This window comes from Tinamus guttatus, unplaced genomic scaffold (genome assembly GCF_059628265.1).
Source record: "Tinamus guttatus ecotype Peru unplaced genomic scaffold, ASM5962826v1 Tinamus_guttatus_pri_ptg000457l, whole genome shotgun sequence".
In the NCBI taxonomy this organism is placed as follows: Eukaryota; Metazoa; Chordata; class Aves; order Tinamiformes; family Tinamidae; genus Tinamus; species Tinamus guttatus.
Genome location: NW_028288991.1, coordinates 233,528 through 246,879, shown reverse-complemented (window position 1 = coordinate 246,879; position 13,352 = coordinate 233,528). Strand labels below are relative to the sequence as shown.

General features: G+C 39.1%; 1 protein-coding gene across 1 annotated transcript in view; it reads left to right on the top strand.

Moving 5' to 3' along the window:
- PNPLA7 (patatin like domain 7, lysophospholipase) overlaps window positions 1-13,352 on the top strand; it is a 113,643-nt gene that overhangs the window by 9,341 nt on the left and 90,950 nt on the right. Inside the window, exons 9-14 of the mRNA XM_088532172.1 lie at window positions 2,605-2,733; window positions 2,903-2,983; window positions 4,095-4,239; window positions 4,635-4,727; window positions 8,699-8,799; window positions 9,689-9,847. Of these exons, the coding sequence (XP_088388298.1) occupies window positions 2,605-2,733; window positions 2,903-2,983; window positions 4,095-4,239; window positions 4,635-4,727; window positions 8,699-8,799; window positions 9,689-9,847 (708 nt within the window). The remainder of the gene's footprint in view (window positions 1-2,604; window positions 2,734-2,902; window positions 2,984-4,094; window positions 4,240-4,634; window positions 4,728-8,698; window positions 8,800-9,688; window positions 9,848-13,352) is intronic.

The window sequence follows — 13,352 nt, the reverse complement described above, 5'->3', positions numbered from 1 at the left end:
ATTAGAAGGATCTTTGCCCTTTCACTAGTAGGTTTTTTTTAATGGCTGCATTACATCCTATTTTGTCTTGTATTGGAAGAGTTCCCTTAGATGTATTTAAATACAAAGATACCTGGTCTAATAGGAGATGTTTAGTCTGCATTTCGCTGTTTGGGGAAACAGATAAATACTGCCTTCTCAAAACTCACAGGATAAAGTTTCAAATTCAGCTATTTGTTAGCCCTTTCATGATATTTTAGAATATGTGATATAATCAACATGCCTTTGAGTCGATACTGCTTTAAATTTTAAAGAAGTCTCTAAGTTGCTGGAATCTGACAGCGTGTTTTCTGCAGTTGTTGCTGAGTGCTCCCTTTTTCCCTGTGCTTTTCCATGTGTACAGTCAAATCTATTCCTTGAATGAAGAATATTCATCCTGAGTTAAATGGGACCAACCGAGACTGCCTTTGATGATGATCACTAGAGCTTTGGGTTGTAATATTCTCTTGCCTTTCAAACGGAGATGGTATTTGGAAACCTTGGAGCAGGTGGGATAGTTGGAAGGACAAGGAAGAGCCTGGAAGGGGTACTGAGCCCTTTGGGCTTAGTTGATCAAGTGCCTTTAAAAGACAGTGGAGAAGATGGACGGGGGAGGTTGTAAAGGAGCAAGCGATTATTGCAAGAACGTTGAGTTTACAGCCATATGTGTCAGCGCAGTGTGGAGGAAGAGGACCCCCAAGTAACAAGAATAGGGAGGATGTACCACATTTTAGGGAACAGAAAAGAGTTGCCACTTCAAATAGGAGAGTGCAAGACAGCTGTGTCTCTTGTAGCAGATTCCTTGGGCAAATTTGTTTGGATTTGGCCCTTGGCTGTCACCTGCATTCAGCTACGTATTTTGCTGTGACATTTGTCACCTACAGCATTTAATTACTCTGCAGGCCTTAGAACAAGGCAGAAATAAATAATTATCTGCATAGAGAACAAAAAGTTCCCCGTTGAAAACACAAGTTCAGTAGCTTAACTTCCTCGTGACATCAGTGTGTGATTGCCAAACAACGAATTCAAGCACAGTGTTCTCCGTGCTGCTCATCGCATTATGTTTGAGATAACAGGCAATTACGGGTACATTTCCTCTCTCTGTTTCTCTGACAGCTTTTAGCATGTGCCAAGCCAATGACACATGTTGGTTTGCTCTTTCAAAAGCAGGCTGCTCTCATGCAAGGATTTAAAAGAGGCAAAATTATATGCTGGAAAGTCGGAGGGATGGGCTGTTCTTTGGCGGGGGGGCGGGGGGGAGAAAAAGCTGCTACGTTATTATCTGTTATTATCCTTAAGATGACTTTCTGTGAGACTGTCAGCATTGGTCTTTCTCAAATAAGCATTGTTGGCAGGAGGAAAAAAAAAAGGCTCTGAATAGAGTGCAGAGCATATAGATGGGATGTACAATGCTTATTTTGCTCTTTTGAATAAATATTATGGAAATCAATGCTTACTTGGTGTTTAGCAATTAAAGATCCATTAAATCTCTTTAATGTTTCATTGTGTGTTTGCTATAGAGATTGGTAGAAGATAAAGTTGATGGAAACATATATATGTTTTTAAAGATAGAGTGTATATATATTCTTCTGCGTTTGAATACATAGAGAATTCCAAAGGACTTCTGGGTTTAAAGTCTGACTTTAATTAGACTTATAAAAGAAGGACGTTGTGTTTATTTTACATACAGCAGAGGATGGAAAAACCATGTGTTAATTTCTTTACTCAATTAAAAGAATCTCGGGAAAATTGAGGACACTTTTCTGATCTAGATTACAGGTCAAAGAGGCGTAAAATTTCAAATCTCCCTGCAACTTGAAAATCCAAGCTATTAATATCATCCCTGGGCTTTATAAAAAGGTCAGCTGAAGTTGATGTAATCAGGATATTGGTTTCAGTTAATTTAATTTTATTTCTAGAGTCTGCTTCATCCTGGCTCCTTGATCAGCAGGGCTGGCAGGACTGTAGTTTTTTTTCCATCATGATGGCAGTGGTATAAAATGAGTCTTGTTTGGTGTTGGTGCATCAGTCAGGCAGCAGTTCTTTGCACTAGTGATGCCATTCAGCTCTTTAATGCTCTAGATGACTTACAGGTTGTTTCTTTTACAGTCAGCACTTTGTATTGGTAAGTTTGGTGTTTGAAGAACTTGCTTCCTGATGCGCAGGAGGAAAATCGTGTTTAAAAAAAAAATTATTTGTTATATATTGTTTTTGATATTTCTCCTGGTTTATGAGTCTAGGATTGTTATTGCAGCAAATAACTTGGTTGTATGTGCAGGTAATAAAATCAGCAAAACTGCGACAGAGGTGACAGACTAGCCAGTTCCTCTTAACCCAATACACCTTCTTGTAGCTCTTATTTCCCTCCGTTCCTGTTTAATGCCAGTGAAGTTGCCTCTGTGAATTCATCTGACCACACTGCCCTCATTACACCATCGGTAGGTCATGGAGTATAAGTTCAAGGCCCTTTGTGGTCAGATGCTGTATATCAAACACACAGAATAGCCACGCAGAAATTTGGGAAGCCATTAGGAAGAACTGGTGCTGGTAATCAGTGGCATCAACTTGTCTCAAATTTTCTGCTAGGGTCATCCTGCTCCCTATAAAACCGTCTCGGCCCGGGCAGCCGTTCCCTCCACAATATTGCGACTTCCAGCAAGTGCCTTTCAAGACGTCTTCCAGAAATATCCTGAAACTCTTGTTAGAGTTGTACAGGTAAGCTTTGTTGGTAAATATATATTTAGGCCTCAATTTATCAACTTCAATTTATGCTGTCTTAAGCTGAAGCACGTGTTTTTGTGCAGTGTCACTGGTGCATGACTGTACCTAAATGCAAGCATGAACACTAAATCCATTCCTCTTGTCTCTCCATTGCCCTTTTCAGATCATCATGGTAAGGCTGCAGAGAGTGACATTCCTGGCATTGCACAACTACCTTGGTCTGACTACGGAGCTCTTCAACTGTGTAAGTTTGGGGTCCCTTTTATTTGCTATTACTTTGCTGCCTGTCCATGACTTGCCCCAGAGGTGTTGCTTGTTTCAGGTGGTCACAAGCATGAATGCAAGTAGAGCAAATGTTGCACGTTAATAATGACAGTACTTGAGAGAGAGAGAGCACTTGTTATAAGCAGTCCCTAAAAATCTAGTCTACATGGTTATGTAGGGAATTGGAGGGGAGAGGAAAGAAGAAGAGGGGGAAAAAAAAAAAAAGCTAAAATTATGTAAATTGGAAACACCTCACTCTGCATCTCAGCAAGGCCTGATGTGCATTAGTGATGCTTGCTGCTTCCATCTGCAATAGTGCCAAGGCTGGTTGTTACACTATGTTGAGGATGTCTTTGTGATTGCAGATGTAATATCCCCACACGTCTTAAAATGAAATGATGGAGTTGGCATTATTACTTTTTTTGCTGTCTATTTTCTGACATTAATTCTCAACCTCTAAAATGTGCAAATGAGTGTCTTTGGGAGAATGAAATAGAGGCTTGTGAAAGAAAATGAACAAAAAGATAACTTGTCTGATAATGATGAAATACCAAAATGATTTCCCTACTAGGTTTTCCTGTTTGCTTATTCAGCAGATGGGCTCAGTTCATAAGTTTAGAGCTTGCTTTACTTGTCTTAGGTTTTTGCAGGACTGTATTCCTGTACTTCTTGCCTCATTACCAGTGTTAAGATTTCAGTGACCGAAAACTTAATAGGTTCTTCAGATCATCTGGTCAAGAGCTATGTTCTTCCTAATGTAACTTCAGGAACTCTGCCTGCTAAATAGGAATATAGCTGTAGGGTGAGATGTGGGGTAGCAGTGCAAGAATGAGCACTTTTTTCTTCTTTTTTTATTTCCCATTTTCTATTTTATGTATGACTGGTGAAGCTCTGGCTACCAGCTCTTTAGGCTGGTAGCCTAAAGATTGCTCTAAGATATATATCTTAACTGGGGAAGTCCAGAGAGTCTACTTAGCGGGGTCACTGTAAAAGGCAACTTTCTGCATATCTGTCTTACAAAACAAGTGTGAGTGAGTGCCTGGATGTATCTTTTAGATCTTGCTTTATCGTTTTCACCTTGCTTCTTGCAGCAAAGCCAAGCCATCCCCCTGATCTCAGTGGCAAGTGTAACATCTGGAGGAAGTTCAAACAAAGCAGTAAAAAGACAAATATCTAATGTATCAGAGGAAGAGCGTGGAGAAAGATTTGAAAAAGCTGGGGATACACCAGAAATAGGTAACACTTCTGGAAATATATATAGCAAGTGTCCTTGGGTAGATGGTGTTTTGCAGTTGTGCTCTTCATCAGAGGATTTTGTTCAAAGTAGTTGAGCATTGTCTCAAGAAGCAAGGGAGAAGGGAGATGTGGGATTAAGTGTCTGTATTGAAGCTGGACCTAGGAAAGTGGTTTAAGTTGAATTTTGCCTTTGAATTTAAAAAAAAAAAATGAAAACAAAATGAAGAGGCAAGTTCAAGTGTAGCGTTTAAACACTGGTGTTTTAAAGATGATTAAAGGCTGTGTTTTAAGGCTTTGGAAATGATTAGTGGAAAGTCTGCAGTCTATACTGGTGCATTTTTTTGTTTGTTCGTTTGTTTTTGTTAGGATTTGTAATCCCTGTTCCTAAATTTCAGATGCACTGAAGGTCTCCAGTACAGAATATACTGAGCACATTTTCAGAAGAAGCTTTTCTTCTCCTCCTTCTTCTGGGTCAGCAGAGGTTCCTGGTAAGAAATTCTTGGGAAAATTGGGGTATATAATATATGTAATCATATGGGATCTCATCTTCAGGTAATACTGTTTCCTAAATCATGAAACTCCAGTCAGACATTTATTTTTTTTTTGGAGTAGCCAATGAGTTTCTCCCTAAAAGCATTCCTTTGCTGCCCACATCTGCAACGGTGAGCATGCCGTAATTGGGCTATTGAGCATCCTGCACCAAGAGCAGTATCACTGAAATAAATCATCTGAAAAATAAAAGTAAAAAAATGACGTACTTGGCTGATTGTCTCAGAGAGTACAGAACAAAACTTTGTTACTTTGAATGGAAGGCTTTTTTCAAAGGGTAGTAAGAGTGATTTATCACAGAATGTTCCAAGATGCTTATGAGGCTGAGCCGTTTTGAGACTGACATTCTCTTCAGTGACCTTCAGACATCTCCAATTTGCATGTCGTCTTCTGAACCATATGTTGAGGTGTAGAGAATATCTTGACTTTTTGGTTGCATCATAGAAGGATCTAGAAGTCATACGAAGTTTTATCGGAGGAATAAAGGTATCCCAGATCCATTAAAAGATAAAGGTCTTGCTTACCTAAACTGTTAATTAGTTTAGAATAAGGATTAGAGGAGACAGGCAGAGCAGGATGGTTTTCCTTGAAGCTCTCTGACACTTCTTGCTGTTGAGTTAATGGCGTATATAGAAGAGAGGTATGGGCAGAGGATTCTCTTACATTTTTGTTTTTTAACAATGGAAAATTATTTTTCTTCATTAGTTTCTGCTATGTGAATGTAAAATATCACAGTTATAATTTTTGATAACTTCTGTGTTTACTGGTCAGAGGAATGGATATGAACAGAACTGAATTTTGGCTAGTGATAAATGAAACCATTTGTCTGAGCCAGGGAAACATGAAGGGAAAATATTAGCAATGCATGTGGGGTTTGACTTTATAGGCTGTAGGTTACTGTTTTGCTTGCTTGTTTGTTTTTTGCTATCCGTTATTTTTTCCACTAAATAAATACTGTAGTTCAATATGATCTGCCAGTGCAGCCCTGCAGCATTTCAAAGGTAGTGTCTGTGCATGTTTTCAGAGCCTCTTTGTGGAAGCATCTCTGCGTATTTAACAGTGATTCTATCTGTTTGTCTTTCCTAATTGGGTAATTCTGATTTGCCTCAGTTAAGAGCTGACTTCTGCTCATAGTAGTGAGGCTTTGGTCACCATTTGGCTTGTACAGAAAGTATCTTGATGTCCTGAGTAAAAAAAATCAAGATCTTGTCCCACTACCAGGCTTAGTACTCAGGCTTCATGGAGATACTGATTAGATTGGTCATTGATTGGGAGAAAGAAATGAATCATATGGATGCTGCTATTTCAGCATCTTAGTCTCACTTGGCTGGTTGGAATGGACAAAACTTGCCAAAAATAGCTTTGAAGAAAACCTTACCGCTTCTAGGGCTGGCGTGTGAATTGTATTTTTCTTTTGTACGACTATCCACCATGAAATACAGCAGCTGCAGGCTGTGAGAGTACGTGATGAAATATGAACCTGCCAGGTCATGCTAGTCCCCTTTAAGCACGCTAACCCCTTAGGTGAAGAAAGGTAATGGGACCGTGTAGAATATCTGGGCTGGTGGATGACCAAGGTGGGTCTTTTAATGTGCAGTAACTCCCTTGTTCTTTCTGGAGATGAGCATTCCCAACTTGATTCCTGCAGGTGAAGTAGCAGTTATCTATTTTTGTCAAGAGATAAGCTGATTTTTCTCATTCGAACCCCAAACTACAGCCTATGTGCAGGGCGATAGGACCCCCTGCACGAGGAGGCACAGGTAAAGTGCTTAGAAGGAAGGAGGCAGCTGGAGCCCTGCCAGTGAGGGTGCCGGGTGCCGCCGCTTTGGCAGCTCTTCCACAGCCGCAGTGTGTGGGATACCGGCGCGCCTGTGTTCAGCAAATGGGCTCGCATCCTGCTCGAGTTTCCAACTGCCTTCTGTTCCTTTGAGTCAACAGTTCTAGTTAAAGCTTGTTCTGCTGTATCCTTTCTAATTCTCATTTCAGCAACAAGACAGTTTAATTAATCACTGTGTGGGAAGCTTATATCTACAGATTGAGATAAAGACTTCTAATTTGAACAGAAGTCTAACAGACATAAACTTTTGCTCTTAGACTGCCTCTTCTTCCCTCTCTGACTTTTAATATGCAGAGCTGTGCAGAGGATGCTTGTCATGCCCATGTGCCCGTGATCAGGTTATTTTTAGGTTGAACCTGGTGAGCGTATGTTTAGACTTAAAATGCACTTGGTGTATTGGGGTTTAGTAATTATGCTGACACTGATCTGTGCGATAGTATAATTGATAGGTAGTTAAGTTAGCCCACACAGAGTATTGTGCTGCTATTTCCAGTTTCTAGGCTTTTTGTTACTTACAGCGAATTTGGGAAGTTCCAAATTGCTGTGGGTTTATATATACACACACACACGCACACGTGTGTGTGCGTACACGCACACGTGTGTGTATATATGTATAAAATTTAGCTAGTAGCATAAGATACATTTGTTTGGTTCTGTGGTTGGAGGTTTTGCTGATAATAATGTGGAGGGTGATCACTGAAAAAATTTATGACTCCATTGGCACTTGTAGATTTAATATGTATAAAGACGTGTCCTCACTTTTAGATACAGTGGGAAAGTGGAAGTGCTATTATTTAGGTCTGAATCCCTGGGACAGTGGGATTTTTGCCCTTGACAGAGCTAGAAGAGAATAGGGGTCAAGCTCTGTCAGATATAGAACTATATTTTTAAATTTAATGAGCAAGTAATATTTTCATCTGTTCATATTAAACAAAGATAAATATAGGGCAACTCCATACTTCCAAAAACTAACTTCCCAAAAATCAAGGGAATTTTAGACAAGTGTGTGTGTGTGTGTGTGTTGGGGAGTGATCCAGAGTTTAAAACCTGAGAGCTGTTTCGATGTTCATTAGGTGACCAGATTCAGGAGTCAAGAAAGAACAGTAGTAATGGAAGAAAAAAAAAAAGGCATAATGGAGAAAGCTTGAAATCTTCTGAAAGCAATATATATTTTTATAGGTATATTGCACATAGAAACACAATAAAATGTCTGTAGGTTATATCTATAAATTGGGATTGCAATCTCTGCATCATTCTTAACTTGGTGAAACAGTTAAATATTTCTGTGATGAATTTGCACATCATGAGACTGAAGTGCAAAAATCCTATTCAAAATAATTAAATAAGAGTTGTTTCCCAGTTATGTCTTGGTAATTAATTATCTCAGATAAGTTCCCAAAAGATGAATGGGATTACCAGGGAGCTGTAATTTTGAGATATATTAAAGAAATAACAAGATAGGAGAAGTACAGAATAGAAGTTCTTGGTGACTTTAAATAAGTGAATTGAATAGGTGAGATCTGTAAGAAAATATGTTTATGTATTTCTGTGTGCATGAAGCACTTCGAGCAGGTTGGATGAAAGACTTGAGACAATTTTGGGGAATAGCAGGGAGCAGGGCAAATGCCTTCCAGGGAGGGGCTCTAGGAAGTCCCTGAACACCATATTCTCCTATGGAATCTCTTGATGTGCATCAGGTCTGAAGAGGTTCTTTGATTTAGGGGAGTAAAGGTTAATAAGAATAACGTTCAGTGCGATAGACTTGCTTTCTCCTGACAGTCTTCAAATCTAGAACGACTGTCTCTTGTCTAGCCCCAAATAGTTACTGACCTCAGTACAAGAGTGGCTGTGTGAATCGTGGGACTTGCTGTATACATAAAGTCAGATGAGATGGTTTAAAATTCCTGTCAGATTTTCCAGATCAAACAGAATCCAAGAATGCCACTTTCTATTTAGTCATAAGCTTTAGAAAGAAAGAAGAAATATTGCTAGAGTTTGTGTACCTTTGGTTGTCTGAGATAAACTAATAATGGAAATGATTTAAAAAAATAAAGATTTTCATCTTGCTTGTAGGTAATTCCAGCGGTGCTAAGTCAGACATGGACATGGCCTATGAAAGAGCCAGGGTTCACTTTGGCTCGGAGGACACTGGCAGCAGCCCAGCGGGGAGCAAGGTAGGTCGGCCCTGTTGGAGATTCCAGTGTCTTCCTTGTGCTGTACTTTACCCATGCTTATTCTCTGAGTGATCTGAATGGTTCCTTTGAATGATTTCTCTCTTCGAAACTTTGCCCTTGCAGTTACTCAGCCCTGCATGAGTTGTGATGACTGGTAGTCTTCCATGGTCTGTTTAAACTTTTAATTGTTTAAGTAGAATTCAGTGATTTCACTTTTCAGTGAAAAGCTTGAAACTCTGGAGACTTCCATGGCAAGCAATAGCAAAACATGTGCTGCAGCTTCTTGGTTTTAGATACTATGTTCCTATGACATGTAAAAAAAAAAAATTAATTGGAAATGTGAATTTGTTAAATTTTATTTGTGAGAACTGCTTTACGGCAAGGAAATCAAAATTTATATCTATCTGCAAACTTTCCAGATGGGTTTTCAGCCATGAATTATGAATCTGCATTTCTTTCTGGCGTGTTTTTTATGAAGACCAACCTGAAAGTTCAGAGCAAAAAACTTGCAATTGAACCCAAAATCTGAAGAGAAACTGGCTCAGTAGTTGTCCTCAGTAGACATTTAGTCTTTCTCCTCATTTGTGTACTTCACTGTTTTGATTGAGTTCCAGTTCTATCAAGTTGGCAGCCGCCCAGTTTGTGAAAAGTCTTATTTTTCTGCTCTGTGATCTGTGATGAGTAACTATGACATGACTGTCAAGTACTGCAGAAAAATACCCAGCTAATGAAGTTAGTGAGTTGTTGTCTTTTTGGAAACGCACCTTTTTGTTTTTAGGGACACCAGTTGTGGTGAATGGGAGAACACAGATGGTAACTGCCAAGTTTTGCTGGGCAGCTGCCAATTACAATGTGCAAAAATGACACTTGTTTTTTCTGTTCTTTGCAGTCGATATTGAAGAAGACTGTGACGGTGACAGAAACTCCTTCAGCAGTTTTCCATTATACTGATCGTGAGCTTGCTGTGCAAGACTCCTCTAATAGTAAACCCATTGATGCCATCTTTGAGGCAGCAAAGAAAGACCTTTCAACCTTGATGAAACTTGATGTAAGTTATCACAGGAAAAAAATGCAATCCTCCTTTTCACTCTTCATCTCATTCTGCTGAGCACAAAAAAGTGAATTGTCTCCCTAATACATCGTAGACTAGCTGAATGCTTTATTCCCTAGTCTGTTCAAGTTATCACAAGGACTAAAATAAATCTGAATTATTCTGCCATTTGAAAAGACTGTGCTGAAATGCACTGCATGAATCTTTTCTTGCTTAGTACAGACTTGTCGCTGTGAGAAGGAAGTCTACAATTCTGGGTGCATTATAATTTCAGGCTCTTGCTCAGTGTGAAGAAGTTTTTATGTAATGGCATTGAGGTGATGGCTGAATTGATTAATGCCATGGGCATAGCATCCAAATACCTCATTGGATTTCAGAACTGAATATGTGTATTTGAGTCCTGGCTGTGTCTGCCATCTTGGATGCTTTGTGCGTAACAGCCGCCACTGATGAATTTGGCCCTTGCATCTCCCTTTTGATATATGAACGTGGAGTACAGAAGGTGCCACATGTCCCTCTTTCTTAAGCATGCTGCAAAGAGGAATATAACTGCTTTTTAGGTGTTTTTTTTTTTTAATTCCCTATAAATGCAACTGCATTTCATTACACTGCTTCAGAGGTGTATCTGGTCATGCAACTAATCACGCAGTTTGGAAAGACTGCATTCAGGTCAGCCGCAGAGGTTGGCTGGCGTTTCAATAATTGAAGCCTGGCGTTTCAATAATTGAAGCCTGTTGATGCTGTCAGAACCTTGGCCCAGCTGCTGCAGTCTTTCTCTGGCGTAAGGACTGTCACCAAAGAACTTTGCTTTCCTGGTAGCTAGAACTTTAAAAGACTTTGCTTTTGGATTCTCATAGTCCTGATTTCCGACTTATTTCCACTGCAGCTTCAAACTCCTAATCGTGATCTTTCAGCTGCAAACAGTGAGGCTCTAACTACGTGCCCCCTGCTGCTGCTTTAACTAAGGCATGTGGTACTGCCTCTTAATCCGTGGCAGGCGACTGCCTGGGTGCATTCACTTTCAGTTCCTCAGGCATTTATATCAGTCTGAAATGCTACAGCCTATTTTAGAAGAAATTCTCATTGCAGATGGAGTAAAATGGGACTATGTATCTGTTCTGTTCTGCCTTCTGTTCGTGGTAAGACTGGCCTCGGACTTCTTGGCTTGTGACAAGAGTTTGTAAAAAGGATGCAGCTGATGGTTTCCTTTTTAACCCTCTTGAATCACAAACCAAAAGAAAGAAAAGCCAAGATCTCTGAAGATACCAATTACATAATGCTCTTTGAATCTAGAATAAATTCCCAGTAATTAAGAAGTAAGCAGATTGATTAATCAGAGTGTATCATTGAAGTGCAACCTTAAAAATGCTGCCTTAAGAGCCATTTTTTTTTTTACACAGAAAATCTTAAAAATGCAATAAGATAAGCTTTTCAAACACTGATATTACTGCAGCCCATTTTTTTCAGAAGATAATGAGAATCTAGTGAAATGTAGCGATTTTACTTTGAAGATTAATGTTAATTTCTTCTATAGCAAAAGTTGATCTTTCTACAGGCGAAGGAATGGAGCTTATTGTTTAAAATATTTATATGTAGTACTGATTACCTCCAAAGAAGAAAATGAATTCTGTAAGAATTTCTCTTTAAAAACTATCTTTTATTCTTAGCTGACGAGGCGTTTGAAGGTGTTATTTTTTTAGGCCAGCCAATCAGTGTGAGTAAAGTCTGGGCATTTTCCTGGCAGATAGTGTTCTGGTCATGACACCCAGACAGACACAGAGGAGAGAATAACTTATTAGCAGTATTATTTTGAATGACACTTAGGTACCTGACTCAAATATATATTTTTTTTCTTTGTTACATATAACTCGAATTCCTTAGTTTCCTTGAATTCAATCATGGACTGTTTTCAGTCTGTTCAGTTTTCAGTCTGAAATAGCTTACATCTCGGCTTTATCTGCAGTTTTGATGAAAGCTGAGCAGTGTTGAAGGGCATCTCCTCTAAGAGTTATAATGCAACTGAAACACTTTATTTTCAACTGAAAATTATTTGTCCTGGGTAATTGCTACTCCTGTTTATCATTTTGTATTTTACCTCTGCACCACAGACATCTGCTAATTTATTATCCTATATATTACAATAACATAAAGAAAACTTGCTGTGAAAATGGCTCTGTTGTAGTGCCAACTGTTTATTTAAAAGCTAGTTGTTGGAAGGGAGGTCAGTGCAAGAACCATTCTCTGGCTCAAACCCTGTGACTGTGCAATGCTGAATTTGAGGTTGCCTCACGCCGGCTTGAGAAAGAAGGTACTAGACAAGATGGGTCTTGATCTTCTTTGTCAGTCCTTGTATTATTTAATCAAGGTAATACTAACATAGAAATGTAGGACTTCAAGGACTGCATAGAGGTCACTTAGTCTCTTTTCATGCCCAAGGCAGAAGCAAATATTTCTGAGTGGTTCCCTGCAGGGTTTTTGTCTAAGCTGCTATTAAAGCTCTCTTCACAGCTCTGTGTGCAATCTATTCTCAGTGCCCATGTTGTCTTAGACATCAAAAAATACTTCTCACAATGTTTCTGGTACTAACATAGCCAAAAATCTGTGATGGTTTATGAGCAGACCTGCTAGAAAACTTGTTTGTTTTTTGTTGTTGTTCTTGTTGGTTACTTTTGTAAATAGAACTTTTTCTTTAAGTATGGGCAATGTATGCAATTACAAATACATAAGTACAGGAAATAAATCACAGAAGTTAACTGAGTTGATATTACAGAACTGCAATATTTTGACAGGTGCTTGTCAGGTTCTTCACATTGGATATGTTCCCATGAAACAGATTGGTTTCAATAAAACTACCTTTTTTTTTTTTTTTTGCTGAAAAATCTGTTCTTTTTAACAGCTGTAGGTGTAAAGAATAATTTTGATTTTTCTAATTGCTCTATTCCATTTTTTCAACTGAAGTAGAGGGAAAACTAGTATAGCATTAAAAATGTTTTTCTCTCTGCTATCGTGTTTTCCTGCTGCAATAAGATTAATGACTAAAGGCAAATTCTTCTATGGCTGATTGCATTAGATTGTATATTACTGTGCACATAGCTCTTTAAGTTGCTTTATTTCTGCGGTGTGAAATACTGATAGATGTGACTGAAGTGTTGGGCTTTGCCTTCCAGGTTAAGCTGTGAGACATGGGCACTGCTCCACTACTGTTTAGCATCAAGCAAGAGCCACATAACTGAGTCTGGGGTTTTGGCCCATTTTTTAAGATGCTGTTAGTAAAATCTCCTGCTTTTGGAGGCCGACCAATTTGGATGGGCTGGAGCCTCTTGCCCAAGAGTAGTTTTTGGGTTCCTTATGATGTGCTTTGAAGCACACATTTATTAATGACTGCATGTGAGGTACAGAGTTTTCTGGGCAGTGCTTTAAGATAAGCCAGAAAATTCTGTCTTTGTCACGTATTCAGGATTATATCAGTGGAGTTGGGAAGGAATTTTCTGCACACCAGCTC